This window comes from Centruroides vittatus, unplaced genomic scaffold (genome assembly GCF_030686945.1).
Source record: "Centruroides vittatus isolate TY-2023 unplaced genomic scaffold, ASM3068694v2 scaffold_1014, whole genome shotgun sequence".
Lineage (NCBI taxonomy): Eukaryota > Metazoa > Arthropoda > Arachnida > Scorpiones > Buthidae > Centruroides > Centruroides vittatus.
Genome location: NW_027122665.1, coordinates 404,217 through 417,729, shown reverse-complemented (window position 1 = coordinate 417,729; position 13,513 = coordinate 404,217). Strand labels below are relative to the sequence as shown.

The following is a 13,513-nucleotide window of genomic DNA, read 5'->3' as shown; positions in this document are numbered from 1 at the left end:
ACTTAAAAATTTGAAAAGGCAATTTAGAAAAGTAAAAATACTAGTGTAATATATAGAGTGTAAGGAATAGAAAAGCATTACTCTGGATAAAGATTGTTTCGAAAGAAAGTGGAAAAGGAAAAAGAAGTATATAAAAAAATAAAAGTAGATACTATACTATGGAGTCACAAAAATTTAATAATTAATATTAAGACGGTTATTAATACAGGAAGATAAATACCATCCATAATTTAATCAAAATGAAAAGGAGACAATACCTAAAAAACTAAATTGGGAGTGTGTGTCTTTGATTTAAATTATATTATTATTACAAAAATTACCATATATCTCAGCAGATAAGATGATAATTGAATCATAAAAAAAGGCCCCGAAAATCCGGGGTCTTCTTATAGGACAGATACAAAAAAAATTAGATTGAAATTTATGTGAATTAAAACCATTATAGTAAAACGGACAAACCATAATTATTTACTAGCAGAGAGTAGAGTATGTCCACAAAATAGAATAGGCCATACAATGTTTTTGTGAATAGTCAAGGTCATTACCCGAATGCCCGAATCAGTGCGAATATTTGCAACAGTCACAAAGCAGTGCTGCCAGATGCAAGGAAATAAAATGTGAGGTTCTTTCAAAAAATTACGAATAGGACATAACTCCATATACGCTATACAGTGTTATTATCCAGATGATCGCTGATCTAAACTAAATTCATAGGCCCTTGATAGTTTCGGGGTCGTCTTATAGGACAGATATATGCTAAAACTATAAAACTTTGAAAAAAATTTATATCTCGTCTTATCTGAAGGTCGTCTTATCTGCCGAGATATACGGTATAGCAATTTCTCTATGCCTAGTTACTTTTCACCCATCCTGTAGTTCAAGTACTATTCATGGTATTGAGTTATCTGGTCCATTTTTTAAAATTTTTATAAAGATCATCAAGTCCACAAAACTTAACACCGAGTGCAGACTATCACTTAACAATCTTGTACTAATAAAGAAACAAAGTATACCAAAATCTTTCCAAATCATAAATTGAATGAGATTTACATATGAATAATAATAAATTCAAATTATAATTGAAATAATTAGGCCTAATCTCAATGATATGAATAAGAAATACTTCAAAGAATTTTCAAAATTGATCATAAAACGACTGACGGCTCAATTAACTGATCTGAGACACCAGAACATTGCAATCCACTTGTATATGACCAGTGGAAATTATTTTAATTAAAAGCAGGTACAGTATTATTAATTAGTGCAACTAAGTGCACTTATTAACAATAGAAATAGAAAAACTTCCTAATTTCCTGTCTGTAATGCAGGATCAAATTTTTATGGGCAAAAAATGATTTGTCATACAGTGGCGTGCCGTGACATTTGATGACAGGGAAGCTGTGTTTCTGTAAGAAGCCGACTTCCAGGGGTAATCAGTTAATTGCGCGTCAGTGATGGTCTAGGGCAGTGGTTCTTAACCTTTTTATACTCGCCGCCCACCAAATATTTCATAATTTTTTTGTGACCCCCATTTTTTAATAATAATTTATATTTGATAATTTGATAATTTATCTATAATAAATTGATTTTTTTATTATTGCTTTATTTTTTATATAATAAATGTAAATCATAACTTTATTATTTCATTATCTATTTAAATAACATTCAAACTTCACAATTAAACACGAAAACTCATTAATTTTTAACAGAAAATAAAATAAGAAACATGTCGATAAATCGATCCAATGTCGATGCTATAACTAAACTAAAACTAAAACGCCCACTTGTCGTAAGGATTTTGCATAACTTTTGCAAAAATATTTAAATTTTCAAAGCCTACTATTTTTCCTAATTATTTTTAAAATTCCAAGCATTAATAGTTTCTTAAAATTGCTTTGGAATAAAAGAAGTAAATACTGCGGTGTAAGTAGCATATTTACATTTATTTCTTCTGTACTAACAAAGTTGTATGTAGGAAGAAATACAAAATAAATAAATAAAAACTAAATAGGAAAACTTTATCTTTCTTATTTCACTTTTCAATACGATATTCGGATTATACATCAATTTTCTTTTTATTATATTCCGAAGGAAATTTTGCATAATTTGGCGGCCCCCGGCAAACTTCTTATGGACCCCCAGGGGCCGCGGCCCCCTGTTAAGAATCACTGGTCTAGGGTCCATTCGTATTCATTTGTTCGATAAGCCAGTAAAAACTGTAGACTTCTCTAAACGTATTTTTAATATCACAATTACATTCTGAATCGCTAGGCACGATATAAGGGCTAAAATTAAAAATAAATTATAAAAACTTACTCGGTGAAATAAAATGTGCGGTGGATATACATACCTGGTACAATGTATTGTTCGATTATATTAATGTACTTTTAAAAAAAAATTATAATTAAAATATAGCTTTGTAAAGAAACGTACATAAAAATAACATAAAATATTCTTTACTTTTTAAATCTTAAAACAATCCACTTAGTCAAATATCTTGATACGAGTAGCTAATGGATGGAACTAGTGACGGTCCAGGTAGGTGTGTAGTGAGTGTGTGCGTGCCAAATCCCGAGGGTGCCGATACCGGTCAACGTCAAATGCCTCTTTTGTCGCATCACTAGTATATCTCAAAGGACGCCACAGGGCTGTTGTAAATTTTAAACGTTTCTCACCGTAGCTGTAAAAATCTAACTATGTTAAACTTAATAGTCATTCGTTTTCTAACTAATTCGTTTTAATACCAGGTGTACACGGAAATCAGTTTCCCACTGTACTGAGCGAGTGATTGGTTCTGTTAAGCTTTTGTTGAAGTAAAATTCTGGCTCTTTCAACAGGGTTTTATTTATGTCCCCATTCCCTAATCTCTTAATTATTTAGTCACTTCTTAAGTAGAAATAAGTCGAAACCAGTTACTTTGTACCTGAATATCTGTAGTCTTGGGAAAACAGTGGAAAGACAAATTTTTATGACGACGGATATATAAATCGTAAATTTAAGTAAAATAAATTCTAGAGCTTTTTTTTGTACCATTGTATGTACTGTACGTCTCATTCATTAAATTTGGTTGTAAATGATGCTGCCAAAGTAACAGTTAATTTTTAACACTGTACTAGAATTGTATACGTTTCTTCTGCATCCCCTTACAGATGGGACGTACTAAATCGTAATATCACCGGTTTAACATTGAAATCTGTAAGTAATATAAGATGGGAGAGCAGAATAAACGCAGAATAAATATATCAAATATTTTAATGGAGTTTTTTAAAACTCCTGTCAACTATACAGAACTATCATAAAAACGTGCCAGTAAACTCCTATCGGTTGGGTTGTTATAAATCTAGTCTAGGGTGGGCAACCCTTTTTATAACATGGGCCAGAATAAATTTTACGTTTTTTTCCGCGCCGTAGTAGTTAATTGACGCCGTCTTGTGACTCGTAATTTTTTTAGTCTGCAAATATGAAATAAATATATAAAAAGTTAATTACTACATTTATTTCTCTTATCGTTTTCGAAAATTACAAAGAATTGGAAAAATAACTATTAATTAGTTATTTTTCCAATTTAATAATCTATTAAAGATCTTGCGGGCCGGATAGAAACTTTTCGCCAGCCGTAGCTAGCCCGCGGGTTGCCCGCCGTTGATCTAGTCTGCTCATGATTCACATAATTGGGCGAGGGTGGCCGAATATCTAGCAGGCGGCTAACAGCCCACAACCGCTCTGGGATATAAAGTCGCGTACTCTTTACGCGTGTGTCGCTTCTACCAGCTAAACCGTGATGTTGGTGCTCTGTAAACCGCATGTGCTAATGCCTATGTAATCTGGCTGATTAGAAACTGACCCGGTTTCGACATTCCTTCTGCCACCGAATTATTCGAATATACAATAGCAATCTTATCGTTTTTTTTCACATGTAGTATAGAAATTTGTAAAAGATACATAATGCAGTTATAATAAAATATTCATTTTAATTAATTTAAAGTACGTTAAAATATGAAAATTTATATTTTATAAAATACAAGGAAGGTCATTGGAAGGTGGAAACGGCGCTTCCATCGCTTCCAATAACGGCACGCCACTGTTGTCATATATATATTTGCCCAAGTTTGCATTGTCATTTATTTGTTTTTTTGGCACACCAGCAACAAATTGATACAACATTCATTAACATTTATTAATTAAAAAAAAAATATTTTCAAATCTAGAAAAGAAATTAAACAATTTATCTTAAAGCAAAGTCAAGAATTATAAAATATAATGAATTTCCGACTTACGACTTCACAACTTATACTACTTTCTGCCATTACAAGTATGAATTGTTGTATAAAAAATTATTTTTGAGTATCAAGAAACCAATTGATTTCCTTAAAGTAACTGTATTTCTGAAGTTTAGTACAGGTATACTTCGAGTTACGTCGTTTGTCAAAAAAGTATATGGAATAATAAAAATCAAGTTTAAGTCATTTTATTCGACTTTACATCCGTCCGCCACAAATACTGAATTTGTGATATCACTAGAAAAGCGTTAAAAGCACATAAAATTATATTAAAATATGTACATTTACAGTAAATGTTAATATAACCATCATAAATCCTAGAGAATGAAACATGAAAACATCTGTGTTTCTGTGTTGTCATCTTATTTAGCGGTCTTTAAGTGCTCATTATTGGCGTTTTCCACCGTAGCTTCGACTTACGTCGTAACTACACAAGTAAATTCGACTTGTGTCGTTTTTCGACTTACGTCGCCTCTCCTGGAACCAATTACCGACATAAGGTGAGGTATACCTGTATATGTTTATGAAAAAATAGAGGTGCAAGATATGTTTTCTTTTACAAAAAAGAGGGGACTTCTTTATAAAGCATGAAAATTATTGCCTTACATACTGTAAGTGGATGCAATATATATGTTCATCTTACATAAAATTAACATTAATGTTCATTTTAGACTATTTAGCTTCATTAAACAATTGTATTTTCTTCTCAATATTTATAAAATGTTGACAAGTCTTACAGAAATTAGTTTTGAGTCCATATAATTGGTTACATTCACTAATGACACACAGTATATGACACATTTATACATTTAATAAATGTATAAATGTTAAATATAATACTACAATGAACAATAAATACACATTACATAACAATAACTCATAACTTTATTTGTGTTTAATTATAATTTCGGTTAGCACCTAATAAAAATCTATATACAAGTAGTATACAAGGTAAACCAAAAGTAGGTGGACAGTAGGTGGAATAAGGTTTGTGTTAAGATTATACTATAACAATGGTGTATATTCAACTTTGTTATGGATATGGTTGAAACATTACATCAGAGATGCATTGTAAGAAATTAATACACAAAGATACTTGTGCAAAAATGTTTGTTGAAGTGTGAAATGGTGAAATATAGACTTCAAAGCTGTGTAAATTATGATGGACAGCAGTTTGAGCACTTGTGTTGATAAAATTGTATTGTAATGCATTGTGTTAGTAAATATAATTGTATATGTAATCTCAATAAATGTTAACATTTACTATCCATCTACTTTTGGTTCACCCTGTATATATTGTTAGCTGAATTCCTCCGTAATTTCTCAACATATCTGAATGAATTAGGTGTCAATATGTGTAGGAGAGTCTGTGCTTTGTAAGTGTCCTCTGATCATTTTTAAATAACTTTTACATAATTATTGTATCATATACTATTATGTGATGATTCCAAATTTGTGCCTCATTTATTTCTTTCTTAATCAGAAAAGTACTGGTTTCTATTCGATTTACCATCTAAAATGTGGTATACTAAAGAAGTTTTGTAATCCATTTTTGTAGTTGGTGTTGAGAATGTGAATATATCAATATTTCACATAGTCCATACTGTGAGTAACTTTGGACAGACATTAAATTCTAATTTTTAATTCTAAATTAACTTCTTCTATTTGATATCTTTATCCAACAGGTACTGCAGGCCATCCTCTAGTAAAACTAATTTTTTGTGAGCTGTATGATCCGGAGTTTTAATTTCAAATTTATAATAAACTTAAAGTGAATGAATAATTAAATCATCTGTCAATATGAACTTTTTGGACCCCTCACTGAAACTTCCAAAATTTCTCCATAACAAGAGTGAAAATGATGAGACTTATTGTAGCATCCAACACACTATCAAGGTCAGATGCTATGATAAGTAAATAAAAAATAAAACGTAGCCTATATTTCACATCATTAAAGCTGAAAAATTTTTTTACACAGTCAGGATTATAGACAGGAAATTAAAAATACTTCATCATCTTAGAGAGTACCAAACATCCTATTTCATGCAATCAGATATCAAAGTAACTAGATGCTGTCTTGATATCTATTTATATTTCACTGTATTTAACTCTGGTCAACATATGTCTTTTGTTCTCCTGTTATACTTGCAACTTACATTTGTGATGTATGCATTTTAAATCAATTACAGTTGAACCTGTCTATCTCAAATTTCACATAAATGAGAAAAAATTCAAGGTAAACAGGTAAATTCAAAAATTCTGTTCTCCTTAGAACATTCTGCACGTTCGTTTTTTAAAATTAATTCTTTTCACCTGAAGATGACGATTATAAACTCGTCGAAAGTGCTAGTGGTAATAAAAAAGAAATAGTTTAATGCCGAAATCAGTGTAGTTTTTCTACCAGAATCCAAGGTAAACAGGTTTCAAGATATAGAAATTCCTACACAGTAAACAATAATAGGTTTGATTCGGAGGTATTTTATTAATACAATAGCAAGTAAAAGTACATACCTGTATTAGGTATTAATAAAAGATTTTTGACATACCTTAACAAATAGTTTGTCAATAGTTCCTGATGCCCATCTTTCTTTGAGCCATAAGATGCAAGCCAAACTCATAGCCAATCAGAGAAAATTGCAACTATGTATTTTATTGTAAGAGGTGCTTTTCAATTACAATTTATGCTATCAAAATGTAGTCACTGAGCTAATCGACACTTCAGTCCGTAATTTGAGATATAGAGGCTTTGGGAAAAAATTATTTGAGATAAACATGGAAAATATATTAAATTTATGCTGAAAATGCAGGGAAAAAAGTTCAAGATAAACATGTTTGAGATAGACAGGTTCAACTGCATTTCATGTATATTAAAGAAATTCGTTAAAATACATGGATACAACTTGCAATATTAAATATTTTCTTTCCCATAATATTTGCAAACTGCCGTGTTTAATTCGAACAATTTTAGACAAATGTAAAATTGCTAGTCGTTACTTGACTTTATATTCTTATATGAAATTGTTAAGCACAGAATAGTACTAATTAATTATTTCTTAAATCTACTAAATATTACATAACAATAATTACAAAAGGTTCAAAATAATAAAAAGATTTAAATATATTACTATTATTTGAGACTAATAATTTTTGAAATCTATATTTTTGTAATACAGTGGTACCTGTACTTCAAACCTTTCAGAATTTGAATGTTAAATTCAAGAGAAATTCAATTCTGGAGTTTGAATGATGCATCCACATTCAAACTGTGCATGCTGTGAAAAAATGCACTTGCTGCATAAATGTCTATTGTGCAACCAACTCATCTCTCACTCTTGCTGTGAAAGCATCTCTTGCATTATGCTCGTTTTCAAGTGTTTTATTCATTTTATTTTTGGTGTATTTGGTTATATATTTAACCCCTACTTATTAACCATGACATCCAAGAAAAGTGTGGAAGCAACAAAGCCTAAGAGGCACATATGACAGCTGTGCTAAGATGCAGAAGTCAACAGTGTAAAACCAGTAAATGCAATTCTCATTTTATTATACAGTATTTAAGTATTTTATTTATTATTTAGGGCATTTAATTGTGTTATTTTATCTTAAATTATAGAGTTTGCACACAACATATTTTACATTATGTTTCCCAAATGTTATAATTATAAACACACAATGTTAGATGGCATTTGCATATGAAAGTCCATTATGCTGTAAAAATATAAGAAGCATGGATGGATAATATTAAAACTCTCACTTTGTTTTCTTCTGGAGATTTCAAAGATTATGTTGTCACATTAACCATTAAAAAAGCAATGAAAAAGCAGAAAATATTATATACCTTGTCTCCTTTCCTATACTATACTATAAGTAAGATACCAACTGGAAATACGGCCAACAAACACCAAGAGCATTCTTATGTGGTCATGCATAATGACGATAATGCATTGACATCAATAAAAGATCAAATATGATAGGTTCTGCAATTTTATAAAATAAACTTATAATGTGAAACTTTTATTATACTTATACTGGTATGTTATGCATAAAGTTTTACTTGATGTTTTTATAATGTAAAATACATTATGCACAAACTCTATTTTTATACGTATTTACTATTCAAGTTTATTAAAATGGGTATTGTTTAAGGCCTGGAATAAATTCACCTTCCATTATTTCTAATGGAGAGAACTGATTCAGATTTCAAATGATTCAGAGTTCAAATAGACTCCTGAAACTAATTAAATTTGAAGTACGAGGCACCACTGTAGACATAAAGAAAAACAATAATTATGGAACTCATTTATTTATCTCTAGCACAAAGTAAAAACTAAATAAATATTAGAGGATAGAACCTATATGTAAATTTCTATTTATATTTTGAGGGTTAATGTTACCCTAGGTATACAAAATGGCGGCTCGTCTCTGACTCCAGCATACGGAAGCAAGGAAACAGTGGGGATGCACGTTTTCTAAACTTAACCTATTCTAATAAATTACCATAATTATTAGCAACTAAATTATTAGAATAGGTTAAGTTTAGAAAACGTGCGTCCCCACTGTTTCCTTGCTTCTGTACACTGGAGTCAGAGACGAGCTGCCATTTTATATACGTAAGGTAACATTAACTGTTTTGAGTAACATCTCTATTGCATTTTGTATAATTTACACTGATTTATATAATATAATATTACACTGTATAGAGTATTTTATGAAAATTCTACAACAAAATATTTTAAATTTAATATAAAATAAACTATGTGGGTGTATATATACACGCACATATATATAATAAATATACTTACTATCACAGGTGGTGGTTCTATCCTATCATACTAGCAGCATTAATAAAATAAAAATATTTCTGTATTATTATTAACTGCCTGAAGATAATGTCTGATTTCGTATAATGAATAATTTAACACTGATGTATGTGATGACTGTAATTAAACATATCTACTCAAAACTGTCTGCAGCAACATCTACCATATTTTTGTGCATATAAACTGTATTAGTGTATAACTTCCAGAAAATTGCTAAGACAAAAACAAAACTTTTGTATAACCCACCCCTATAGAAGTGTGTTATACTAAAAACTGCCTATATGTCCTTTATAGAACTACTGTATACCATGTGCCTATGAAGCAGCCGTCACTCCAAAGCACAAGTTATTAATTAGTGATTTAAAATTAAAATATAACCCATACCATCTTACAAATTGTCTTTTAAATGCAGATAACCTGTGGATTATACACACAAAAATATGTTAAGAGCCAAAACTCATTGTGATTCGAACAATACACTTTCCAGTCTATTAGGAAAATTTCATAGGAAACAAAATTAATTCCAAAGAGTTATTAAATGAGTAGCAAGTCAAAAAAATATAATCCTATTGTTCATTCTCAACAGCACATTCAGTTTCTCTCAGTTTAAATTTCAAACAACTTTTTAAAATGTTCTTGATGTGATAACTGCAAAGGATAGTACGCAGTACTATTGCCAATTTATTACATTCTGCTACTAAATTCATCACAATATAATTTCATTTATTCATCAAACAAAATGACACTCGGGCTGTTGTTTTCTTATTAACTGCATATGAGCCGAGATAGAGCCCATTCCTTGGGGGCACAACATAAAGGTCAGAGGGACGAGAATTGTAACTGATTCCAGAACTTATTCAATAGAAATCACTCTAAGAACTATGGGTAATTACAATTAACTATTTCTCATTGAAGTGAACTCACTCAGCAAAATTAAATCACAAACAACCAAACACCTTAAGCTGCTGAGAAAATTTAATAACTAACAAACGTTTTCAGCCAAATCTGTTGGCCATCATCAGGTTAAACATATTCGAATGCAAACACAAAATGGAACAAAAAATTTAAATACAAATAAATAAAATAACGGATAAAATATACATATAAGAAAGTAAAAATTAAATATAAATAACAAAAATATATAAAAAATATGTATAGGTTAAATAAATAAATATTAATAAACTACACGAAACTCTAATAAATGCAAGAAGTGCATTTATCAATAAATTATACGAAATTCTGACAAATACAAGATATGCAGTGATAACAAAATCAAGGCATTAAATTAAGAGCTATCAGACCTCTTAATTAAATATTTCCATGCCGAAGGCAACCCTTCAGCATCCCTGGCATTAATGCAGGCATTATGTAATCTGCTCTTAAATATTTCAATTTTTTCGGCGCAAAACGCTAAAGTCGGTGAGTGTACAGGTTTAATGATGTCTGCTTCACGATTGAGGGAGCACAAATACAACATCAGCAAAAGATCTAACGCCACAATTCTATCTCAGATGGCGCAGGTTGAAGGCTCGGTAGTCAAGTGGGGTGAAGCAGACATCATTAAACCTGTACACTCACCGACTTTAGCGTTTTGTGCCGAAAAAATTGAAATATTTAAGAGCAGATTACATAATGCCTGCATTAATGCCAGGGATGCTGAAGGGTTGCCTTCGGCATGGAAATATTTAATTAAGAGGTCTGATAGCTCTTAATTTAATGCCTTGATTTTGTTATCACTGCATATCTTGTATTTGTCAGAATTTCGTATAATTTATTGATAAATGCACTTCTTGCATTTATTAGAGTTTCGTGTAGTTTATTAATATTTATTTATTTAACCTATACATATTTTTTATATATTTTTGTTATTTATATTTAATTTTTACTTTCTTATATGTATATTTTATCCGTTATTTTATTTATTTGTATTTAAATTTTTTGTTCCATTTTGTGTTTGCATTCGAATATGTTTAACCTGATGATGGCCAACAGATTTGGCTGAAAACGTTTGTTAGTTATTAAATTTTCTCAGCAACTTAAGGTGTTTGTTTGTAACTATTTCTCATTCATATATCTATAAATAATGCATGTGTCTTGACTCAAAATTCAATCATTTTCTCAGACAATGTTGGGAAAATGCTCCCTGTGCAAAAAGTTTAGCGCACAACTGTCTATCGGCATTACGGAAACCATTTACCTTGTAACTACAACGTTACATTTTCCTTTCGATGTCAAATTTTTTATTATTTTTTTTTTTTGGCATTTTCTGAAAAGTAAAAATCTTGTTCAATTGAGTTTTAGCTTTTAGATGTTGATACAGATGATTTTGTGTAGGAAAATTTTTATAACAACCTTTCTACACAATGCAAATAATTTATAACTATATAAAGAAAAATTAAATGTTAGGAGAGATTCAAAAAAAATTTTAATTTAACAATTATATAGTATTTTTTATAATAAAATAATAAATACAAGTTCTAATAATTGTTAGAAAAATTTGCATGAATATATTTGTATGTATTTTATGATAAAGTAGCACAATCGGATCATTTATAGAAATTGTTTTTTTTTTTACTTATTTTTTTTGGTTAATGTTACCTATGGTTCCAAGATGGTGGCTCATCTGATTCCAGCAAGAAAACAGTGGAGACGCACGTTCTAACCTAACCTAACCTAACCTATTCTAATAATTTTGTTGGTAATAATTATGGTAATTTATTAGAATAGGTTAGGTTAGGTTAGGTTAGGTTAGAATGTGCATCCCCACTGTTTCCCTTCTTCTATTTGCTGGAATCAGAGGTGAGCCGCCATCTTGGAACCATAGGTAACATTAACCTTTTTATTTAATAAATTAATAATTTATAGAGAACTAAGCAGAAATTTGTTATAAGTTTACTTTTGACAATTTTTTAAAGCATTCTGATGATGAAATTTATAGAATTCTAAAAATGTTTAAATAGAAGAAACAAAAAAAAATGCAAATAATCTGATTATCATAACATGACTATCAGTTGTAGGATTCTGATTATTTTATTAAAACAGATAACAAAATTATATAACTTGAAACTAGAATGTTTAATTTTGAAACTGGTTTTAATGTATTGTGCAAATTTTACATCTGAAATCATACATTCCTGTGTGCATCGGTCTCGGCCTTAACTGCTGTGCCAGTGAACAGTTTGAAAGCTTTTACAAAAATGCCTAGCAACCTATGTTGTAACATTGGCATAGAATAAAGTCTACAAATGCTACACTGGCATTTGTAGACTTAATTCTATGAAAATAACTTTGTATTAATACAGACGGGTAACAAAAATGGTGTTAATAATATAACCATGGAGGTGGTCATTCGCATTGCTTCATCAGAGCTCACCGTATCCATAGCCGACGAGTGTGATGTGTATTGGTTGCTGCACTGAAACTCATTGGTGAATATCAGAATACATTTTAATACATCTGCATTCACCAATGTGCTGTTTGATGCATACTGAAATGTTCCCAATAACCTTCACTATTGTGCACCCATCTACTAGTAACAATACATATAACACCTCTCACAAGATCATAATGATGTAAATTAATGAATTAAAGTTGATTGCAAATTATGTATACAGAATTATAAATAAAATTTATTAATATTCTATATGAGAAAATTATAAATAATATCAAATACAGAAAAATGAACGTAAAAAGACTCTAATGCAAGCGATGTAACTGAATATTTTTTCAGCATTTGGGAGATTGGTTTACATGATGCAAACAATAGTGCAAGCCTCCCCGACCAAGGCTTAGACCTAGAGCGAGTGCAAGGCATTAGCTATCATTATTGCTTTGGTAGAAAAAAACAATTATGGTTCCAGATAATCTACAAAAGAACTCAACTATTAAGCGATTAAAAAGGTTCTTCATGTCTTAAATCTAGAACTGATGGATAAACACAAGATAAAAACAATTCGTAGCTACTAACTGGTCTGGTTAACTATTCAGAAAAAGAATTTTGTAGTATTTTAAAATATTTCTGTATGTATCTTAAAATATAATTTTATTGCATTTAATATGAATTTTAAATTTATCATAATTTTTAGTTTCTTTTTAAGCTTATAATTTTTATTTACATTTTTAATCTCACTGTAATTTTTTTTATTTTTAATACATGAGATGTATTTTATGTGATCTTTCACATAAAATAATTATACATTAATAAAAAAAGTATTCACAATTACAAAATATATTAGTTCTTAAAACAAATTTTAAATAAATAATTATAAAATAAACAAATTTTATTTATATTCTATAAAGTTTGCATTAATTGAGATGAGATGTTAAAAATGTAAACAGAAAAACAACATCAATTATCTTGTTTACTCTTTAAGCATGAGAATATGAGTCAAGGGAGCAAGAGTCAACAGCTCT

At 29.8% G+C, this 13,513-nt stretch overlaps 1 protein-coding gene across 5 annotated transcripts in view; it reads right to left on the bottom strand.

Annotated features, from left to right (window-relative positions):
- LOC136986141 (peripheral plasma membrane protein CASK-like) overlaps window positions 1-13,513 on the bottom strand; it is a 108,167-nt gene that overhangs the window by 25,787 nt on the left and 68,867 nt on the right. For 3 of the 5 annotated variants that reach the window (XM_067283615.1, XM_067283612.1, XM_067283613.1), the window contains exon 17: window positions 9,083-9,112. The exons of the other annotated variants lie outside the window; for them this stretch is intronic. In XM_067283615.1, the coding sequence (XP_067139716.1) occupies window positions 9,083-9,112 (30 nt within the window). The remainder of the gene's footprint in view (window positions 1-9,082; window positions 9,113-13,513) is intronic. 5 annotated transcript variants of the gene reach the window in all.